The sequence below is a fragment of the Stenella coeruleoalba genome (assembly GCF_951394435.1).
Source record: "Stenella coeruleoalba genome assembly, chromosome: 1".
Taxonomy (NCBI): Eukaryota; Metazoa; Chordata; class Mammalia; order Artiodactyla; family Delphinidae; genus Stenella; species Stenella coeruleoalba.
The window spans coordinates 132,448,714-132,473,403 of NC_137169.1; the positions used below are offsets into that span (position 1 = coordinate 132,448,714).

A 24,690-nucleotide genomic window follows, 5' to 3' on the forward strand; every position below is an offset into this window, starting at 1 on the left:
CTGTTGAGTCCTTTTTGTGTTGAGCACTTTACACAGTGCCTGTTTCACTCATCAATAATACTGTAATATAAATTCTAATATCTTTATTATAAAATAAAAACAAGACCACTGATAGAAAGGTTACATAACCTTCTCAACTTCATTAGTGGTGGAATGAGTGGAAGAGCTGAGATTCAAAGCCAGGACTGACTTCAAAGCCTTAAATCTGTGTTTCCAAGTGACTGACTTCTCTTTAACAAGCTAGCACTGCCTCTATTTAGAGCAGGGATTTCATACTGAAAGGCCAATAGGGCCTAAGAAGGTGGTGTAAATAAGTGAAGAAGGCGACAGAAAAGACCAGAGTGGCGAGGCCTGAGGCTACCGGGGGAACACGTCCCAGGTGTGGAAGGTGTCCTGCTCAGGGGACGTGGGTCTGCCACGCTGGACTGTGGGCCCAGCGCCCAGTCATGCCAGAGGCCTCTCAAAAGAAGCTGGAAATCCAGCCTGCTTACGTGACATACTCTGATTCTTTAAGTGTTAGTGAGTAAAATAAACCCTGGAATTACTACTGCAGTAAGCGTGGGGCCACATTTAGACTGGCACAACGAATGGCCCCAGAAGCGTGCAGAGAGGCCCTGGCACGCACAGACAGGCAGGCTGTACCTACCTCTGGAAAGAAACTTTCCCAGAGGCATCCTTCGAGTCCACACAATCACCAGTCTCCTTCCAAATCTTTCTAAGTGCCATGCTCTTCCCACCAGGGCATCTACTCCTGCCTTCTGTTCACTCTCCCTAAAATGCACTTTCCTGCAATCTTCAAGTCAGCCTCTACTCAAACTCTGGATCTCACTTCAAGTACTACCTCCTCAAATGAAGTGTTCCGACTCCCACAGAAAATCCTCCAACTTTAGGTTCTCACGGCACAATGCATCTGCACACACGTGGCACAGTCATAATTTCACATCTGAGTGACTGACTGATGTGTCTCTCCTCCAACAGACCATTAAAAAAGCCCATACGCATATGTCTGGTTTTCTTCATCTTCGATGTCCCAGCACCTAGCATAGTACATGGCATACAAAAGCACTCAAGAAATATCTGCTGAAGGAAGAGTAGAGGGAGGGAAGGGAAGGAGAGTCTTGAGTAACAACGTCTTAATCAGCTACCTCCATCTCCTCCTGGCCCCGGCTCTAGGCCCACCTCCAGAGAGCACTGGTACTAGCACACTCCCGTAACATTTCAAGCAGGGATGAACACGTTAACTGACCACCAAATGAGAACGAAGCAAGCTTTATAGAACAGGGAATGGGGCGGTTACTGATGTATGTATTCCTGCTTAAGAATGTAACTTGGAGGAGACTGAGATTCTGGATCCTTCTCAAAAGTGAAAGTTGACAGTGATAATATTAGACCTCTAACACAGATACTGAAAATCCACCCAAGTTTACTTACTATCAAAAAAATGGTTTCCCAAAAGAGATCATAAGAACTACGATGTCTGTTGGAGTCTCTTCAAATAACGACCTTAAAGGGAAGCTTTTGATCTGTATGATTTCAGAGTGCAAAAGGTTTCCTCAAAAATGAAGACAGCAAGGTTATCGAGAGTCAATGATATTCAGTAAGAACAGAGGAAAGAATAAACAGAGGCTAGAGCACGTGGCCTTTCCACGTGAACATCAACAAGCTAGATTGGGAGATTAAAATAAAGTAGTTCTTGATAAAGGATTTCCAAATCTTTATAAATAATAACAATGAACTGTGATCATATCTTTCTTATTCCCTCTCCGGTGGAACCACAGATAAGTTCCTTGCTACTACCTAACAAAAAAAGGTCTTCATCATCTCCCTTATTTACTATACAATGAAAAGCATTATCAAGTGGCATTTTCTTAGTCTAAAACGGCCCCTTTCACTGAAGGAATACATGAAAATATATTCTGATGTCCCCCATACTGAACGGTTTCTACTCCCAAACCACGACTCCTAAGATAGCTTCAATTAAACTGATTCTATGCAACTCTGGTTCTTTGCAGTATTCTCAACAGAAGGGAGGAGAGGGGCAAACTTGGGGGTTAAACAAGCTTGGGAAAGAGTCCATACTCCTGTGTTCCAATTAAGAGATTTATAGGGGCTTCCCTGGTGGGGCAGTGGTTGAGAGTCCGCCTGCCGATGCAGGGGACACGGGTTCGTGCCCTGGTCTGGGAAGATCCCACATGCCGCGAAGCGGCTGGGCCCGTGAGCCATGGCTGCTGACCCTGCGCGTCCGGAGCCTGTGCTCCGCAACAGGAGAGGCCACAACAGTGAGAGGCCCGCGTACAGCAAAAAAAAAAAAAAAAAAAAAAAGAGAGATTTATACATTAAAAACGATGAGATTCCTATACCACAAAATCTGCTTAATCCAGTATTTCTTAAACATTATAGAACCCAAGTGACATATTTTGGGGGAAGTGTCCCAACCCAGGAAAGCCCTCTAACTACTCTTAGAGGTGGTGTGTCTCTGTATTTCTTGGCACAATTCAAAAGCTATACTTTACAAACTTGTAACTTTAAGGTACCTGAGCTTCTGTTCCTATAATAAACTTCAACAAATTATTATCTTTACAAAGTGTTACAAAATATACTGCCTGGGCCCTAATTTCTATAGATTTCAATAACTTATGGTTCTTATGAAATATTATCAAAACACATACCCCTTCCTTCTCTGTAACAGATACAGAAAAAAACTCATTTGTATGAAAATTTTCTAGTCTGCATAATGTGACTTATTAATTTAGTCTAACATCTAAGAGAACTCTGGTGTCTTGAACTTAAAAGACATGCAGATCAATCCTAATGCAGATTGAAACTAATCTTGGTAACTCTGTACATCAACCAGGCATATCAAAACCCTGAAGAACAATGGTAGCAGAGCTGCACATAAATTAGAAAGGAAGTCACATCTGTGCAACAAAGCCTTTAACATACTCTTAACTGCTTGGTATGTCTGGGTGGATCTCATAACAGAAACTTTCTTAACTGGAGAATGAGGTAGAAAGTTGGTGAAACTTGCAAGCTCACAAACAGGTAACAGTTTCAAAAGAAAAAAAGAGGAGGAAAAAACATTACACTGAAAGGATAAGTTTGAGATTCAACTAAAAAGAAACAATTATCAGAGTAATTTCAAAGCTTTCAGGTTCAAAGTTCTCAATAACAACTGCTAAATGAATCAGGCCACAAGCAGCACAGAGATGCAAACTGGGCATTAAAATATTGGAAGTACTAACAATTTGACCATTTCTAGTCTTTCTGCTGCGTTCCTACACAGTGTCTTTTTGTGATTAGTTCTGTAAAATCACACACCATAGAACTGTTCGCCTCTTATATTTAGGAACAAAGACTTTGATAAGGAAGTAGAGCCTTATCATTCACACATTGTTTAATTAAGAAGCTGTCCTTGGATTTCAGAAAAACTGTTCTGTAAAAAGCATGTATTAAAAACTATCACTGATTTTACCAATTGCTCGGAAGCTCAGTAATGAAATCAATTTCATGGCATTTTAGATGAGATAAAAGTAAAACCAACAGCAGCAACAGTTAACCACAAAAAAACTTATTTTGATGGCTACACCAGGGTAACAACATCAGTTCCATAATTCACTTGGGGAATGGCGAGGAGGCAAGTTCTGACCCCAAGAAAAGGTCAATAAATAAATCTTTAAGAATTTAAGTTCAATCTTACAGCTATGAGTTACCTTTTGAAGTCAGGAAGACCTAGGCAGATCTCATAAAATGGGTGTACCTATTTTACCACCTTCCCCTCACCCACTCGACTCTGGAGACACTGGCCTGCATGCTGCTGTATGGGCCTCAATCCTGACCCTGCGTGTCTTTCATGGAATGCTTGTCACCAGGCTCTGGCTCAACTGTCACCTCCTCAGAGAGGCCTCTCTCACTCCTTTCTGTAAAGAGTCCTATCTGGCTTATTCACAGCAACAACCCTAGCAACCAGAACACGGTCTGACACAAATACTCATAAGCACTTGTTGAATGAATAATGCGTCCACGTACAGTTTCAATAATACAAAAACAAATCTGATGACAATTTAAAAGTAAGTGTTTTAGCAAAATACATATAAAGACAAATATCAGTGCAGAAACTAAAAAAAGAACAAAGACTCACAGATAACAAAGATTATTGCATAGATTAGTGGTTACCAAAGGGATAGGTAGTTGCGAGGTGAGTGAAATGGGTGAAGGGGTCAGCTGTATGGTGTATGGTAACTAGACTTGTGGTGGTGATCACTCTGTAGCATACACAGATGTTACTACAATGTTGTACAACTGAAACTTATTTAAAAAAAACGGGCCTTGGTCAGATCACCTAGAAATAACCATCTTTAGGACATTAAAAAAAAAAAAGAAAGTTTGCCAAAAGTGAGCCAAAGGCTTATAATCATGGACGTCATGTATTTGGCTGTGTCAAGTATGCAACTTGCAGCATGACATCAATCACTGCAATCTGTCTTTTTAGAGCGTAAAGCGTTACTTTTTTTTTTTTTTTTTTGTGGTATGCGGGCCTCTCACTGTTGTGGCCTCTCCCATTGTGGAGCGCAGGCTCAGCGGCCATGGCTCATGGGCCCAGCCGCTCCGCGGCATGTGGGATCTTCCCAGACCGGGGCATGAACCCGCGTCCCCTGCATCGTCAGGCGGACTCTCAACCACTGTGCCACCAGGGAAGCCCAGCGTTACATTTTAATAACATGAGATATTATGGCAAAGAACTCTCCCAAATTGAATCTCGTAACTCCTCACTGACTTTAAATTCTCTAACCAGGTAGCATACAATCTACTTGCAAGTTAATCAAAGCAGCTTTTCTTTACACTCAGTTTAAAAAAAAAAGACACCCATGAATCAAATAATCACCCCACAGCTCTGTCAGCACAACTGGTCATTAAAGATAAATGTATGAAATTGAAAATGTTGGAGAACAAAGATTTCCTTCAACATCTGCTACTCACATAAAATGAATGGAACAAAAGAACCTCTGCATTCAGAGTGACTTACCGTTACAGACTTCAGCGTCATACCATGATAGGTGCCCATAGTGTCAATTTTGAAGCCTTCCGTTTCTATAAAGAAAGGGAGGTTACCATTAGACTTTACATATTTCATGATAAAGAACAAACCTAAAGTAATAATCTACATTATATCTGACAGTTCAACAGAATGACAAAGCCTTGAATCTACTATAGATATAAAGTTAAATTATATACTTGTGAAGTTAGAAACTTTAAAAGGAGTACTGGTCTCCAAAATACATTCAATACACACCAATGAGCCCAAAATGCAGAAGCTGGTTAGGACTCTAAAACCATGTTCAATGGTCATATAGTTGGTTGGAAATATCAAAAATTAGATTGAATAAAATACTTTATAACCCCCAAATTATTTAGTCCTAATATTCAACTACAGCACCACTAAAAGCATCTAACACCATGAGACCTCCTTAACTTATAAAAAGCTGTGTTCCAAAATTACAATCATCAGCATATGTTATGTAACTCACAGAAAAGCAACATTGTAAATAGCGACAGGGACTCCAGGACAGAGGCCCAATATACCTTTCTGTGATGGGTCAGATATTAAATATTTTACACACTGCAAGCCATATAGTCTCTGTCACGACTCCTGAATTTTGCAGTTGTGGTGCAAAAGCAGGATGAACAACATATGTAAACAAATGAGCACAGCCTGATTTGGCCCAGAGAGGTTCAGATTTGGTCTGTGGGCTCTAATTTGTCAACCCCTACTTTATATAGTTCGTCCCAAAAGAAAAACATTGCAGTGGATAAAAGAACACATTACTGTCTTTCTACACCATGGATTCAGTACATGCCTTTATCCAGCAAATGAAACCAGCACACAAAATTCACTGTATAAAGACAACAAACCCTTTAATAAACTTAAATGGAGATTTCAGATTATGCAGGAAAAAAATCGTAAATGATAAACTTCTAGTTGCCTCTAACCCATTTTTTCACGAATGAAGTCAAGATACATGAAGATCCCAAGAGAAGTTGCGCTGACATCAGGCACCCCTCACTAGCCATCTTACTGATGCAGAAATGGTTCACTATTGAATTAGCCGTGTTAGCTATCACAAAACAAGTCCTCACATGCCTACTCTAAAATCTATGCTTCCCAAGTTCTCAATGTATACCTTTATAAATGGGGAAATATGATTTTATATATAGAATTTCCATTCTAAAATAAACTTCTGAGAAACAGAATTAAGGCTACTAGCAGTAAATATTTATAGATAGCTTATTACATATACCAGTTACTATTCTGGGGACTTCATTAACTAGTTTAATCCCCACAATAACACTAAAAGATAGGGACTACTACTAACGCTACTATTAGTATTGTAATGACACACAGGAGGAAACTGAAAGAGACTGCACTTAAAGTAACTTATCAAAATTATTCTGTAAAATGCTGGACAGTATTTTTAGGCTTTGAAGGCCACACGATCTCTGTCGCAATTCAAACTGCTGTCACAGCACTAAAGGAGCCACAGGCAACACAAAAATGAATGAGTGTGGCTGTGTTCCAACAATACTTGATTCACGAAAACATGTACATGGTGGCACAGACTTGGCCTGCAGACGTTAGTTTGCCAACCCCTGCCCCGAACACCAGGCCACAGTGCCTCTCAAGTTCAGCACGGCCACGGTAAGGGGAAGACCAAAATTAAGTAACTTGCCTTCTTTTCCTTTGAATCTTTCCTGGTCGTACCTGTTGTAGGCAGCTGGAATAGGCTGCTTGGTACGCAATGTGGGATCCTGTAGAAAAATATAATAACTATGAGTTACATGTCAATATTGTTTAAATTGTTACTTAATACTCATAATAAAAAAACACAATAAGGGTATTGTTTTCTAAGCCTTCTTCTTCTCAATATTTGAGCCAATAAGACAAAAACAAGGAGTAGACAAAAGTGGGGAATCATCTGAAGCTGATTTTCAAGATACTATTTACTGCTAGAAAATTACCATCCCTGCCAGGGACAAGGCAAAGGACCCCAAGTAAACGTGCACAAAGGCACAAAGCAAAATTCTTAGACACTGCAGAAATAAAATCGGTGTACTTAGTAATTTCATTCTAATTACTTAAATTTCTTCACAAATTAATAAACTGTCTCCAGTCATGAATTATTTTTCTTTAACAAAAAAAAATTTTTAATGCAAAGCTTATTGGGCTGACACTTTGGAGCCTTTTAACTGAATTATTCCAATTATTAATCCTTATATTAAATAAATAACAATGACAATGTATCATTGTACAGTGTACAGTGTAAAACTGAAGTTAACAAAGGTGTTTTTTAAAAATACTGAGAAAAACTTGCTAATCTAATGATGTATAATTTAATTCAAAAATACTTTATATAAAACTCAGTCTGTAATAATCTAAAGAAGCAGATTTAAAGAATATTCCCAAAATTGCTTGGGAAATTCATGGTATTCATAAATACTGAAATATGCTTCATTTCGTTACAACAGGATGCTACCGCTATTATTATTCCAAATAAAAGATACTCATTCAAGACTGTCACTAGGTATACACTTCTATTGTGAAATGCCAAACATTAAAATTTTCAAGTATTTTAATGATTATGGAAACACAGAGAATATTCAGTCAAGAAGATAATGGCCGAACTGTTTTAAGATTTGACATAAGTTTCATGCCAGCTGCTATTCAAGATGTCAACCAATTCATGACCATAGGCGCCCCGTGTTTCACCATAACGTCACCTGCCCCACTACCTGTCTGACTCATCTGTATGTCCCGTTAGACTACAAGCTCAAAGGGGCTTTCGTTCTTATCCCTCCTGTATCCTTGTCAGCAAACTGCCTGACAAATAAGAGGCACTTAAAAACTTGCCAGAAAGTCACCTCAAGTGTTCGTCTAAATACCGGCAAAAATTCACTACCTCTAAAAGGGTAAACACCAAGGATTTCATGAACAAATAAAACTACTAGTTCTTGCAAAGACTGCATTAGTACTCTACCAAATTTTGACATACTTTCAAAAATTCTATATAAAAAGATTTTATTTGCATATTATTTTTCCTTTGCTGAACCTTATGAAACTGGCTTCATAGATTTCACTTATATGTGGAATCTAAAAAAGAAAACAAATCAACAAACCAAACAAAACAGAAACAGACTCACAGATGTAGAGAACAAACTGATGGTCACCGAAGGGGTTGGGGGGAGTTGGGGCAAAATACGTAAAAGGGATTAAGAGGTACAAAATTCCAATTACAAAAAAATTAAGTCACAGGGATGCAATGTACAGCACAGTGAATACAGTCATTAATACTGCAATAACTGTGTATGGTTAACAGACGGTTACTAGACTTACGGTTCTGATCAATTTGTAATATATATAAATGCAGAATCACTATGTTGTGTACCTGAAACTAATATAACATTGTATGTCAACAATACAATAAAGAAGCAAATAAATACTCTAAGATGTTTTCAAAATTACAACACGGAATAATCGCTTTCATTAAAATTACTACATAAGCAGCAAAACATTCTTACCACAGGTGCCGCATTTGGGGCCGGTCGCTGTTCAGGTGCACGCCCTTCTTCTCTGGCTTTTACTGATTGAAGAATTGCAAAAATATTCTTGGAAAAATTCTGAAACAAATGGATTTTAATTATTAAGTCTGCTTAAAATTAAATATCCAAAAGCAGTAAGTTTACTTAATAAACAATTTCAGACTCAGTTTTCTTCCTATCAATTCTTCCCTACTACATCATAATGAGGTATGATTACTACACAAGTAAGTAAGAATCAACTGCTACTAGGAAATTCACCCAAAGATCAATTATTATAAACCCCGTGTCACTCACTTATTTTCATTTTACTTAAAGTGCATAACTGGCTATAAATTCATTCATATTCTCCATTTATTCAAATATGTAACCAGGAAACAAGTTAATATTAAAAAAATAAAAATATGGCAGATTTGTTGCCAAGGGGGCTTCTTAATTCTAAAAGAAATTAATCCTTCTGAAAGAAATCAACTACTATATTCTCTTCTAGGTATAATAAACTCCAGTGCTAATTTCAGACTGCTATAATTTTTATGAGATGTTGAAAGTTTTAAGATACTGTTTGTTAGGACTCAACATGCACTTTTCAAAGTTTTTAAGTTGGAATGCAATTTAAAAATTTAACTTAACTTTTGCACGAACAACCTTAGCAACACTGAACAAAGCTGACGAATCTGACTCCTTCTTTCATGAAATATTCTTCTTTTACCTGAGTCTCTCCCTCAGTTCCCTTGGGGCTCATCTAATTCTGCCTGTCAATCACTTATCATTTTAAGCAACATGTTATGACTATAAGCCAAACACCTCGCTTGGCACTCAGACACAATGACAACTAAGAGAGACGTCGTCCCTGTCCTCGTGAACCTCAAGTGGTTTCTCTTCTCTATACAATTAAGAATACTGTTTCTTTGGCTTGGACAGCTTGTCCCTCCTAATTACTTTTTACTATTTAGGTATCATTCTCTCGTCGTGGTTCTAGACCAAGTTAGCTGCCCTTCTTGGGTAGCATCCCTATAATGTCATATGTCACAATTACTGCTTATTTAATTATCTCTCTCCTATTAAAGAATATAACCTCTGTGAAAGCCAGGACCAATGCATCTCTAGTGAGTGCCCACCACGTGCCTGGCTGGTAGATGCTGAATAAATATTACACAAATAAACATGTATACAAAAGGAGAGATAGCCTGAAACATAACTTTAACCATTGCCCCACTAATAGTACTTACAAGTTCCTATAATTCTTTAGGACAGCAAACAAATGTCTCACAACCCCTTCCCACTCTCGAGAATTATGGCACACCCCAAAGAGTTTTATTATATAGGTTACAATATTTATCACATTAGAAATTTAAACTAAAATATTTTAAAAATATTAATTCCTACAAAAATGAGGGAAAAAGTATTCCACATAAAAATAACTTGTTTTTATGAAAAAGTATTTTCCAAAATGCACAAAAAGTAAGGACAAGGAAGAGTGGCACTATGTTAAATTTAGGAAACTGTTAAGGTCTCAGTAGCAAAAAGAAACCTCTCAAATTCTAATTTTCTCATGAAAGTTCACATTTTATTACTGGCAACAAATACTGTCAGTTCCATTTCTTGAATGAACAGGCTTTCTTCCCTCATTTTCGAAAAAATGTCAAATGCACAAGTGCTCTTTGTGGAGACAATCATCAGATTTTGGGATGCAGGAGTGCTTTGTATGCTCTGATTTCATCACAGAAAATACTAGAAAGACATATACTCAAAGGTTAAGATTTAATAAAATTAGTAAATTTTCAAATTTCACCAAGGACATCATTAGTAGGTGAAGAACAAAATGGCTACTAGCAAAGTTTGGTGCCAATGCTTTGATTCATGCCAAGATGCCAGCAGTTAACCAACCACTGCTTTTGCACCAGCAGTGAGAAGGTCAACACAGTGACATATGCAAATAAAATCTTAATCCTATTATGAAAATAGTTGAAAATATGAAAGTCAAATTTCATTACTTTAAAAATAATAAAGCATTTCATGAGAGACACAAACTCTATAAGAATCAATCAAAATGTTACTAGCTATCTTTGTGTGGTAGAATTACAGGGGATTATTATCTTCCTTTTAGTGATCTCTTTTTATCAATCTTTCAAAGATGAACATATACTTGTGTATGTAAGTTTAAAAGCATGTTTTAAACAGTATTATAAAATCAGGCTGCCTTTTTGTAGGGTGTTTGCAGTGGTAATATAACTACAAAAATATGTAGTTACATTTTTCATGGAATTTTAAACCTGTCTTTTATTTCGGAAACTCAGAAAAAAAGAAAGCCCTGATACCTGGTAATAATGAAGATCTGTCAAAAATCACAGGGGCTTTCAGGGCTATAAGTACCTAAAAAGGTTTTTTTAGAGGGTTTATTTTAGAGTTTTGCAGATGAGAACAGTATACAGAGAGGGGTTTCAGTTAAAATTGTTGCTTTTGACTTTTAAAAATGTTCATACTCATAGAAACAAACCTAGCTACCAAACAGTTCTTCTAGTATTAACTTATTTTTAAAATTACACATTGGTGCCAACAACAGTAAATTATATTAGAACACTAAGTTTTGAAATGATGGTACAATCCTGCCACCTAGAGCTCAAAAAAATTGTTCATTTCAAACGTTACAATGAACGTTGGTAGAACAATATAAGTAACAGTATTTAACTATTAGCCATACTAGGCAGTAAAAATGAGTATCAACAGATCACTTTATTTTAAATACAAAAATGAAAGTTTACTCACGTTCTCAAATTTCTCTATAATTCTAAGCTCTGGAGAATGATTCTTAACCTTGACCTCAGTACTTTGTAAAACAAGTCAAAGTACAAAAGAAAAAGAATTCTTTCCTTCATATATTCTTTTCTAGTAGCTTTATTCCTACTAAAATGGCACAGTAAACTTAAGGCCAGAATCCAAAAAGAACTGCAAAGAAAACCAGTCTGCCTGGACCAATGTTAAAGTTCACTTCCATCAGTAATCTCATAACTTCTATAAACCTTCTCACCAAATCACCACTGTGAACTGGGCATCAGTGAAGAATTAACATTTAAGGGAAAATTCGGATGTGTGGGAGGAAAAGACAGGTGAAAAGAGGTAAGTGAAACAGAATCAACGCAACCTTTTTGGAGATGTATTAAGATACTAAACATCCAGTATCTTTCAACTTATCTTTCAAAATTTAAAGTACATATCTCCTTTAATCAGCAATTCACTTCTAGGAATTAATCCTTTTGCTATATAGACATAAATGCACAAAGGTGTATGAACGAGGATGTTTTTTAATGCAGTTTTTGTAATCATGAATAGGAAGGGAAGGAGACAGGGAGAAGGGGAGGAGGAGGGAGGAAAGGGAAGGAAGAAAACCCACAATCCTGTAGCAAAAAACAAAACAACTCCATTAATAAGGAATAAACATCCACCTAACAGACTATAACATATCAAACACACTCAATACATGTTTGCTGACTGATTTTCGTTAAGTTCTCTACTTTGTGAGGAAAAAAATTAATAACGGCATTAATGATCAGAGAGCTTGCCATCAATATTCCTTGTTCATTAGGTTTAAGCAAAAATCTCATCAACAAGAAAACTGTAGATCTCTTTGGATTTACAAATGAGGTGAAAATAAAGGGACTCACGCTTTGTATCAGACTTTTTCATCAGCTTCTCTGGTGACCAACAACCAACCACATGCTAGAATGGAATGGTAAATATGGCCCCTTAGAAGTCTACATTATTACCGATCTGTCAGATATGAACTTGAAACTTCCTCCTCATGGGAAACTTTAACCAGTTTTATAACCAACTGTAGATGAAACACACACACTGACTCTAACGAACAAATAAAATATTTCAATTACCTTTCCTGTGCTCTGTAAGATAGTTGTTCGCGTCCTCCACACCCTTTCTCTGCTGACAATATCTCGGGTCACGTCTACTTCAGCATCCACAAAACTCCTCTGTTTTAGGGCAGTTATATCATCATCTAAGTCAGTCTTGATGGTAGATCGTTTCTTAGCCATAATTTTGGCTTTGATTGCAGCAATTTTTTCCACCGACATAGCTTCGGACAAAGACCTGAAAGCAATTTCTTTCTTAATATTCACAGCAAGGATCTCTTGAGCATATCATAAAATATTCTGTGACATTTTTAAGTTCCTGGTAATAACACTATAAGTGGCAATAATTAAGCTTTCCTTCTTATATATAAAACTGACATATTTGATAACTTATAACCATGTAAGAAAGAGACCCTATAGAAATATTGCACTATAAGCAAACTAGTAATTTCTTAGAAGGAACAATGCAAAAAATTTTTCACATTTTTTTTAACCTTTTGCCCTCCCAATCAGAGAATTTTGCACAAGCTGATCACATACCCTGGGACATCCCTCCCTCACCCTGCCTTTAAAACTACTTTGCTGAAACCCTTCAGATTGTTTGGGTTTTTTGAGCACAAGCCACCCGTTCTCCTTGCTTGGCCCTGCAATAAACCTTTCTCTGCACTTCCCCCCACCCCCCAAAAAAGCCCTTTTCTATGAGACTTTTACTTGCTAACCCTCCCTCCCACCCATGCAACTTATACAAACACACACACATATGTGAGCATGTGCATGCACCACCCTAGAATGGGGGTAAAAATTTTTCATTCCGTGAAGAATTCACAGTTTAGGTTTTCCTCGAAACTTATTTCAAGGTTTCAAATCTATATGCTACAATGTACAACATATCAATCTTATAGATGACAGAGGCTTTTATATGCCACATAAACATATACTCCTTTTAAAGCCTAGAAGATAAAACCATATTTTGAAATTTTCTTTTTCTTTCCTTTATTTTCAAATAACATGTGAAATAGCAAACAGAGCCTATGCTTTCAGAACTATTTAGAAAACAAAAAAGACAACAATGAAAGTATAGATTTCATTAAGATCACAATCTTAAGCTTAGTGTCATTTTTCAAAATGTAAAACAAGAAAAAGAGTTTGGATACCTTAACAACAGTTGATAAAATTATTAGTCTAATCACAAGATGACAATCTTGAAATACGTTTAAACAACATGTGGGAAAAGGACAGGAATTCCTGCAGGTTTAAACATGGTAGTATTACATAGTATGTATTTTATTTACATTAGGTATGAAAGTACTTGCTCAAAGTATATGCTCAATATGCATTAGTATTTGACTCATTTTACATAATAATACACAACTTTCCCTTAAAATCTAAAGCATACCAGCATACCTTGAGCCAAATTCAAATACTTTTCTAAACTATAATCAAACGTGCATTGGACAATCATTGGACTTGTACTTCCAGCCAAGATGAAGTAACAGGGACTGGATTAACTCTCCTGTCTTGAAACAACCAGTCAAAATACATGAAACAATAGTTTACACAATACATGATATCAAGCAATGAAAGACAGTGATCTCTGACAAATGCAAACTAAATAATTAAGTCCTATGAAAGCTGCAGTTTATGGCCTTGAAAGTTTCCAACATGGCAGAGGGAGGAGAACCCAGGCAAAACTGTATTTCCTGATCTGAGAAAATGGTCCTGGGATTCTTCCATACGCAAGAACAAGGCGTATGGAAACTCATAGGCCAGAGTACCTGAGAAGAGAGAGCTGCACAGAAGGTCCCCCTCGAGTATTCCAGCAGAATACTGATTAGCACATAAACAAGTGGAAACTAAAGCTAGGAACAGAACCACCAAGAGTATTAGAGGGAACAGTGTCCAGCACTCACTCAGGATGAATAATAATACCTGTTGCCACCAGCCAGACTGAAGACCTCATATTCCTGGGGCATTAGGTAGAGTACTCAGAATGGTCTCGACTTTGCAGTGGTGGGGAATAACTACTCTAAATTAACATTGTTCAAATAACAAACCTTAAAGTCAAGACTCAAAAGGAAAAAACTGTTTCCAAGTGATTTAACTGTGTCCCAAAACAAAGCTAAAGAAAATTTAGAAGAATACAAAAACATCTAGCACTCAACAACATAAAATGCAAAATGTCTGGTATCCAAAGATTATAAGGCATATAAAGGAACAGGAAAATACAAGCCAAAATGAGGAGAAATCTAAACCAAAAACACTATAAACTGACACAGACGTAGGACTAGCAAACAAAGACATTAAAAGAATTAATGCAACTATTCCATGTGCTCAACAAGTAAAGACATGGACTGCATATTTAGCCACCTTGTAGAGATAAAAAAAATACAATGTTGGAGACTACAAATGTAATGTGAATATAATTACAAAAGAAAACATTAGTGAACTATAGAAATTATCCAAAATGAACAGAAAAAAGAATCCAAAAAAAGAAAAGAACCCAAGTGAGCTGTTGGACAGCTTCCAGCAGAATACGAATAATTAGGCCAGAAAGAGGGAAAAAGAAAAAAATTTTTAAGAAGCAATACCCAAAATTTTCTAAATTCAATGAAAATTATGAACCCAAAAATCCCCTCAAAAAGCTCAATGGACCTCAAGCACAAGAAAGATGAAGAACACTCCTCCAAGTCATGTGATAATTACATAGCTCAAAACTTGCAATACAGAAAATTTTTAAAGTAGTCAGAGAAAAAAGGGCACATTTAAAGAAACAAAAATAAGGATGACAGATTTCTAATCAGAAACAATGCAATCAAGAAGGCAGCAGTACAACATCTGTAAAGTACTTTAAAAAGACGTAGCTTGGAATTCCATATCCAGTGAAAATTAAAAAAAAAAAATAGGGGAAATAAACTTTTTCAAAAATAAAAATTAAGTTGAAAGAATCACTAGCAAACCTGCACAAAAAAGAAATGTTAAAAGAAGTCTTTTGGGGGGTGGGGTGAGAAGTCTTTCAGGCAGAAGGAAAAAATATGGGTACACAGGTCTACAACAGTAAAGAAGAGGCATGGAAATTTTTTTCTTATTTAAATCTCTTTAAAAGATAGTTTAAACAAGAATAAGAATGATGCATATTGGTGTTTATAACACATGTATGAGTAAAATATATGACAGCAGTATCACAGAGGCCAAGAGGAGGGAACTGCGAGTGCCTTCTAGCTGAGGCTCCGTGCTTACTCACACGGTGATGGAGCACGGAAGGTGGACTGTGACCCTAGCAACCACTCAAACAGGACAAGAGCATAAACTAATCAGCCAACAAAAAAGACAGAAGGGAATTACAGCATGTATTCATTCAATCCAAAATTAAATGAATTTCCTTTTTGGGGGACAAAATTTTAGTCCCCCAAAAAGGAAAAAAAACAAAGAGACAAACAGAAAACAACAGCAAATTAAAACTAGAATTAAGCATATCAATAATCATGTTAAATGTAAATATTTAACACATGGTACTTTACATAAAAAGTTTATTAATCACTGCTATAAACCAACAAAAGATTTCATGATAAACGAGTGGCTTGGATTATAATTTTTAAAAAGGAAAGATCAATATGGTAACAGAATCAAGAAGCTTCCAAAAAGCATAAGTAGCACAATGGCTTCCAATCCTCCCATCATAAAACATGCTCAAGCATCTTCTGAACTGAAGGCAATGAAGAACACATGTAGACAGCATACTAATATCCCTTTTTTCCATGTATACTTACATATACCTAGACTGTTCAGTTTCTACTAAAGAAATTCTTACCTGATCTGTTCAGTCTGTACAATCCCTTCTTTGTGACCCTCCAAACGAGCAGCCAATCTCTCTTTATCAAGGCGTACACACTCTTCATCCTGAAAATAATCACTCAGTGAATATTTTAAATTTTTATTTAACTTGTAGAACAACAACAAAAAAAAACACTGCACATAACTTTTCCTTACCCAAGTTCCCACCTATAAAGTCCCAGGCATCACTGGCCTTTGGTCAATTTTAAAATATTTTTAGTTACATAAAGAGAACAATAATAAATATATGTTGGATCATGTAAGATTAAAACTGACTAAAAGCTTACAAATAAACTTTAGTAAGTTTTTTCTATGATTAAGTGTTCTTCCCATAACATATCATAGCTACTTTTGTTCAGAAAGATAACATACAACAAATAAATTCCTTCTCTTCAGGGAAGTTTATAACTAAATTTTATGAGAAGGCTTTGCCACAGTCAAAAATTTCATTTTGGGTCTAGATTTTTTTCATCTGTTGCCCCAGGTCCTGAATCTATCAGCACAGAACAAAACACCAGAAGTGAAACTTTAATGGTTTTCAAAGTATGTTCCTCAAAACATCAGGAGCTTCCTACAAAGTGCCCAGGAGCCACTTCTTATCTGAATTCAACTTTGGTAGCTCGACTTTTACCTCATTTAGATATTAGAATCTCAGGTAAAAGTCAGTCTGAAAAGTGTTCGGTTACTTAAAAACAAAACTTACTAATTCTGATCTAGTTCAATGCCCACATTCAACAGACAAGAAAACTGAGAACCAGAGTCAGCGTCTATGGCTAACAAATATGAAATTGTATAAAAACCATCAGTACGTTCAAGAGGTCCAGAGAGATGTGCTCCAATTGTGTTCTAACCATGTAAAACTCGAAACAGGCATATTGCTGAGATGAATGCAAAGATTAATATTTTAACAAGCACATTAAATTCTTTCCATTTGTAAGAATGATTTAACACGTATTACTCAAGTTCCTTCGGAAACTGATTTTTTTTTTTTTGGCCGCACCGTGCGCCTTGTGGGGATCTTAGTTCCCCAACCAGGGATCGAACATGGGCCCTCAGCAGTGAAAGCAGGGAGTCCTAACCACTGGACTGCCAAGGAAGTCTCAGGAGACTGATTTTAGAGACAACTGAAGCCTAGGTTTTAACCAGATCCTAAGGCTTCTCTCTGCTAGCATAGTGCCCAGCAGGTCCTCAATATATATCTGCTGAACTGAAAACTGTTTATGTAATATATCAATAGCTATTTATGTAATTTATTTTAACCCTACAAATGCTCTGGAAAGCATTTTATGATGCTATTTCTTGCTGGTTTCTAAAGTTACCAGATCCTAGCAATTTTGCATTTCTGATATGTTCAATTTTTTTCCAAATAATTAAACCATGAAGTTCACGTTTTTCCAACTAAATGGTATCTCTAAATTCACTTTTTTAAAAAATTTATTTATTTTTGGCTGCGTTGGGTCTTCGTTGCTGTGTGGGCTTTCTCTAGTTGCGGCGAGTGGGGGCTACTCTTCGTTGGGGTGCGTGGGCTTCTCATTGTGGTGGCTTCTCTTGTTGCAGAGCATGGGCTCTAGGTGCGCGGGTTTCAGTAGCTGTGGGTCGCAGGCTCTAGAACGCAGACTCAGTAGTTGTGGCGCACGGGCTTAGTTGCTCCGCAGCATGTGGGATCTTCCCGGACCAGGTCTTGAAGCCGTGTCCCCTGCACTGGCAGGCGGATTCTTAACCACTGCGCCACCAGGGAAGTCCTAAATTCACTCACTTTGTACAAAATGGGTTATAACTTCCTTACACATAAAGAGAGTTGGGGAAAATTTCAGTTTTACTGCCACAAAATTTGTACCCAGGATAGTGGACTAGGTAGGAGCCACACTGCCTGGGCTCTAATCCCAGTTTTGTGCACCTCAGCAAGTCACTTGTCTCTGAGCCTGTTTGCTCACAGATGACATGCACAGTACTGCAGACTTCAGGAGGTGGTGGTTAGGATTACATGAGTTAATGACATACATAAAGTACATACAGTATCACCTAGCACAGAATAACAACGAGCTAATTATCACCATCATCTGAAAAACATCGTGTCTATGTCTCAGAGTATCCTTAAATAAAATTATGTATCTTAGCATCAAATTTTGTCAGTGATTCTACTGTATGTACTTACCAACCAACCCTGTCTCTGCAAGTTACCTTTCTGATCCTTAATTGTGGATGCTTTGCTGTTCATGAAGCAGGCAAAAGGTACAACTATTTGATTTTTATATAAGTGTGAAATGACAAAACTTAAGTTTCTAGTAATGTTAACACTACTGGTGACCCCAAGTGTTATTCCTATACTGGTCATTGATATATAGCCAGTTCAGTCATTTCTCAGATTTTAAGTGTGCCTCTAATACCTGATCCTCCATTTTCAGAGGGTTTATATGCAACTGATCTAGGGCTTGTTACAAATTTAAATAAACAGTATTGTACTCATACAATTTAAACTCCAAAAGTTTAATTGTCTTATGCAGTATACGAGCTGGTCAACAAATTTTCTTTTCAATGTTAACTGCATTGCTTACAGGGTTCTATTTAACATGAACTACCCTTGTTTACCAATACTAATATTCCACTTGCTGGCTATAAAATGCTACCAAAAAAACATATAACCTGATATGTCAATATTGGAAGAAGTAACTGGAATAAGGACTTCATGTTCACGCCTCTTCAGAGTGGAGTAAACTCCTACACCACCTTATTCCAGAGGTAGGCACACCACAACACAAAGGCCAAATCTGGCTGGCCATGTTTCATAAAGTTTTATTGGAATACAGCCTCGCCTGTTCATTTATGCATCGCCTGTGCCTGCTCTCACACTACAGCGGCAGAGTGAAAGAGCTGGACAAAGACTACAAGGCCCAAAAGGCCTGAAGTGGCTGCTATCTGGCCCTTTATAGAACAAGCCTTCTGACCACTCATCTAGGCCAACACTTTCATCGTAAGGGTATAAAGACAAAGAAAATAAAGTGATTTGTCCATCACACAGCTTGTATGTGAGAGATCTTACACGATAGCTCAAGCTACTTACTAATCAACTGTTCATTCTAATATTACCACTTTTCCAGGAAAACAAAAGTTCTGAGCACTACTATGAGCAAAGAATTCTTACTACTACATGAGTCCAATCTCCATAAAAAACCTGAATCACTTAAAATAAAGTTCCATTACCTCAATTCGCGGTTTTTTTGCTTCTGCCAAAACTTCATCTGCAGCTCGTTTGACTGTAAGGAAAAAAGAAGTAAATAAACATATAGTTTGGGGACTGGTGTTTGAAAGTTCAATATAAACACGCAACAAGACATACCTTGAGTAGATCTCTGCAGACCTATTTCTAGAGGGGCACTTCTGTCTATACTGGCCGATGTTGCTGAAGATTTAAAAAGATTTCTGTGAGAAAATAAATATTTGAAGACAGGTATTGGATATATTTACAAGTGAATGCTCAAGATTTGTTATATTTCTTACTTTATATATGGTTATTTCCCTTAAAAAATGTTTTAAAGCAGGCTTGTAAAAGCATTTTATTATAAATGATTAATCTGTATTAGAAAGTCTGTAAGAGGACAAACTATTTTTGACCATTTAACTTACAAACTGAGATATCTGACTGAAATCAACTTCAAAGAATATACTCCAATATCACAACACATGTATGTAAAAGTGTATGTAAACATAAATAAAAACATAAATGTATACATATATAAGGGAACAACATTAGAGCACAGCTCTGAATGGGGTGGTGAGAAGTGAGTCACGTGACAACGCAGAGAAACAAAATGTAACACAGAGGGAACAGCAAGTGCAAAGACTCTAAGGTTAGAAAAGCTAAAAGAACCAGGAAGACTGGACTTCTGAGGGCAGAGGAAGACTGGGAGAGGATGAGGGCACAGAGACAGGCAGAAGCACAGTCGCGAAGCTCAGGAAAGGAGGATGGGCTGTATTCTAAGTGTGACGGGAAGCCACAGGATGGCCTTGAGCAGGTGGGTGACACAATCAAGTTCAGAGGCTTTTTCAAAAATAGGTCCCTCTGAGTGGTGAGCAGAGGCTACACTGTAGGAAACAGTGGAGCGAGGACCTTCAGGAGGGCTACGCAATGGTCTAAAGAGGAAGGTGGAGCGGGGTGGGCGTATGATGGTAAGAAGCTGTCATACTTTCAAAGGTAAAGAAAGGACTTGCTGATGGAATGGACGTGAGCTGTGAGAGAAGAGAATCAAAGATTTCTCCAGGGTTGGTGGCCTAAGCAACTGTGTGAATGGGGTACCATTTACTGAGACGGGAACACTGGGAGAACAGACTTGCTGCTTCCGTTCTGTCAGTGGGGAGAAGGGAAGGCAGGACTCGGCACTTTATTGTGGATATGCTACATTTCACATGCCTGTTAAATACCCAAGGGAAGATGCTGACAGTGAATTTCTAAATGTGAAGCTCAGGAACACATCAGTTTTGGAGATAAGGAAGCAAGAAAAAAAAGTGAGGCAGACAATGAGTGGAAAGAGAACCTCCAGAGTCTGGTGCCCCAAACGCCAAGTCAAGAAGGGCTTTCCAAAAGGGACTAAGCGGTCAACAGTATCGAAGGCTGAGAGGTCAAGTTAGCTGCGAAGCGGAGAGACCAAAGGATCTGCTAGTCCTTAGGTCAGTGCTGAGCTCATAAGGATGATTTGAGTGAGATGGTGAGGAAGAAAGTCAGACTGGAGTAGATTCAAGAGAGAATCAGAGGCAAAGAGGAGGCAGTAACACCACACAACCCTTGCAAAGAATTTTGTAATGAAAAAGAGAAGACAAATGGACCAGTAGAGAGTAGGAAGGTGGGGGACAGGGGGGTTCAGAGAACTTTTTTAATGAGAGAGACCATGGTGTATGTTCTAAAGGGAATGGTGCAGAAGAAAGAGAACTGACGATGCAAGACAGAAGCAGCAATGTGCAAAGGCAGAGTCTCTGAGAGTGCGAAAGGAGATGAAACCCACACGCAGGGAAGGGGTGACTGGCCCCAAGAGTCAGGTGCATCCACTATAACAGGAAGGAGAAGACAGCATGTGGACACAGCTGCAGGTAGGGGAAGTTTTTAGTGGGAATCCACGATCTCTTCCCACTAATTCTTATTTCACAGGGGAAAAAAAAGGCAACAATGTCTATTTAAGAGTGAGAGCAATTAAAAAATTACTCACATGCTTCACCATTGAGATATCCAAGTAGATCTTTTCGGTCAGGTCTTCTAACCACCGGAATATTTTCAGTCTAAAGTCAAAATTTTAACATAGATATCAAATCAATAACAATTATAAGAAACTTGGTAAAGATCAACATCCTGTAAAGTCTGAATTTTATTCCAACATATCTTGATAACATATATTTAGAATCCTGTTTTTTAGAAAATAATTAGGCTGAAAGAACCTAATAAAATCTTGACAATTTTTAAGCATATTAATTTTTGGTAACTTTATCCTCAAAATTCCAGTAAGATATACAAAAGATAAGCATTAGAAATGAAACAATAACCCTATCCTCTTTGAAATACCAATTACAGTCTTTTTTGTCCCTTGGCTTATTCTAAGCATTTAATTTTACTCATGATGTTTTGCTTTTCGGGACAAATACCATTTTAGTCCCATTGCTTGCTCATTTTATTCAAGGTTTCCAAAGTGCTTTCTTTTCTCACACCCAAACTAGATCTCCTCCAAATATGGCAACTGAACTGTTTCAAGTAAACTAAATGAACCACTAAAACTATATTTTCATAATTAACAATAAGTACATGTTCCAACAACATATACTGAGGAAAAGACAGGCTTTTCAATAAATGGTCCTGGGAAAACTGGACAACTACATGCAAAAGAATCAAACTGGACCACTTCCTTATACCATATACAAAAATAAACTCAAATGGATTAAAGACTTAAATGTAAGAATTAAGAAACAATAAAACTCTTAGGAAAAAACATAGGCAGTGTGTTCTTTGACATGAGTCTTACCAATATTTTTTTGGATTTGTCTCCTCAGGCAAGGGCAACAAAATAAAAAAATGGACTACATCAAACTAAAAAGCTTTTGCACCATGAAGGAAACCATCAACAAAATGAAAAGGCAACCTTCTGAATGGGAGAAGATACTTGCAAACAATAAATCCAATAAGGGATTACATCCAAACTATATAAAGAACTCACATGACTCAACGTCAAAAAAACAAACAACCCAATTATGAAATAACTAAGTCATGGGAATGTAATGTACAGCACAAGGAATATACTCGATAATACTGCAAAAATTCTGTATGATGACAGATGGTTACTAGACTTATTGTGGTGATTAATTCACAATGTACATAAATGTTGAATCACTATGTTGTACACCTGAAAATATTTTATTACTGTATATTGACCACATTTAAACTAAAAAACAGAAAAAAGAAAATGATTAAAAAAAATAGGTATGTGTTGCTTAGGCCCAGGGGAAAAATCAGGAGACTATACAGAAAAATGTTAACGACAGTTGTTTACTTTCTACATTACGTATCTCTTTTCTTATCCTTGAGTGTGTATAAATTTTGTAATCAGGGGAAAAAAATTGAAAAATTAAATCTGGAAAATGTATCTGTTGTGCTACATGAGTAGTTTTCCTTTAATCTCCTATATTAGCAATTTGTAAAGAGGTAAGCAAAACAAATAAAACTGTATACTTTAGGCACCAAGTTATCCTTGGGCCATGAATTCAATGAATTCTATCATTACCACAATTTTCACTACCATTTTTATAATGTAAATTAAGGACAGCAGAGTACGGGAAAAACATGTGGTTACGGGATTATACAGTTATAAACCCTTTGTTACTTTATATAAGCAACAATGAACAAGAACCCTTAATATCCCTGGCTAACTATCTTATATTGAGTACTGACTATACTTCACTGCAGCAAACATTCTGCACATGCTCCTCAATGACAGAGATAAACTACATTTAATCACTTAAAATTAATCTGTTTTTAAGAAGTTAGGTTAAAATTTAATTTCTGCTGATGAGTATAAACAAGAGCCCACCGATTTTTTTTGTGCTTGTTTTTAAAAACTAGTCTACATGGAATATCATAAATAGTTAAAATATCTGAATTGATTTTCTTTAAATTACTGTGTCTAAGTATTATAACATACTTCATCATTTGGTCACTAATGAATTATATATACGTTATCACCAACAAAAAAAAGTATGAGACTATTCACACTAAAATAGGGGCTATGAGTAGGAAAAACTCATTTCAGAAATGGTCTGCTCACAAGAAAGAGCAAATAATACAAAGGAGTTAGGAGAAAACAAAATTTGTAGAACCCTAGACTTTTAGAATTCTGCCCTTTCGATCTGTCAAATATTTAAGAAATATAATAGTTAAATCTTACGTGACCAAAGGTCCTAGGGCTCACAGTTAACAATTACAGAATCAGTTACGTACTACAGCCATTCCCCAGAGACGTAATCTAAACCTATACCAAGTGTCTGGATTATCTTTATTACCCCAAAATGAATGGACTTATCCAACAAAACATTCTAATTAGTGCCTGATTCAGTTTTTAAAGATCTAATATGAGCTCACATAGCTTTATAAAGCGAGATGCTGATATTTTATCTATTTCCAAAGTCTTAAATAGTTTCACCCTACATATTACTTTTTTCAACACATACTTGACACTAAATATATATTTCTTGTTCAGAAAAGCAGTGTTCATACACTCAGATGCAGAAAGCAGGCATCTTTCAAGCATCTGAAAATGAATTTATCAATTAAGTATGAAAAAAGTGTATAAAATTGATTAAAAATTCATTTTAAAAAGCTGTCTACTAAACTTGGTTCTTTTTGATGCCAAAAAAATTTTTTTTCCTTGCAATTAAACTAGATTTCTGAATATCAAGGTCCTTCCACAGGCTCATAAATTTTTTAAAACATCCCTACAAACAGCTTTGAAACTTCTGTTGTTATAAACATTACTCACATCTTACATGTAAAAAACTCACAGATTTAAAAAATATGCATAAATCACAGTGATCTATCTAATTTTGACCCTCCAGGAGACTTTCATATAGATACAAACAAACTTTTCATTCTTCTGATCTAAAACCCATGACGGAAGTTATCCACACCAAATGATACCAACTATCAAATCAAAAGAGTTTTTAAATGAATTCTACTTACAGCTGCACGTCGGACATAAACAGGATGAGATAGGTGCACATTATTAAGTAGAAATAAGATAGAATCCAATGTGTAGTATTCTCTGGGTTGGCCTTCCTTCCCAGTCCTGAAATGATTAAGACAAGATTTTTACTCACAATTCTAATATAACTCCTTCAGCTTAATCATATGTATTAATTTATCTACACTCACTTTGCT

The 24,690-nt window shown here is 36.7% G+C and overlaps 1 protein-coding gene across 1 annotated transcript in view; it reads right to left on the reverse strand.

Annotated features, from left to right (window-relative positions):
* CDC73 (cell division cycle 73) overlaps positions 1 to 24,690 on the reverse strand; it is a 92,342-nt gene that overhangs the window by 64,979 nt on the left and 2,673 nt on the right. Inside the window, exons 2-10 of the mRNA XM_079921873.1 lie at positions 24,493 to 24,598; positions 21,482 to 21,551; positions 19,621 to 19,683; positions 19,485 to 19,537; positions 16,261 to 16,349; positions 12,474 to 12,690; positions 8,572 to 8,670; positions 6,726 to 6,804; positions 5,024 to 5,088 (exon numbers count right to left, since the gene is read on the reverse strand). Coding sequence (XP_079777999.1) covers positions 5,024 to 5,088; positions 6,726 to 6,804; positions 8,572 to 8,670; positions 12,474 to 12,690; positions 16,261 to 16,349; positions 19,485 to 19,537; positions 19,621 to 19,683; positions 21,482 to 21,551; positions 24,493 to 24,598 — 841 coding nt within the window. The remainder of the gene's footprint in view (positions 1 to 5,023; positions 5,089 to 6,725; positions 6,805 to 8,571; positions 8,671 to 12,473; positions 12,691 to 16,260; positions 16,350 to 19,484; positions 19,538 to 19,620; positions 19,684 to 21,481; positions 21,552 to 24,492; positions 24,599 to 24,690) is intronic.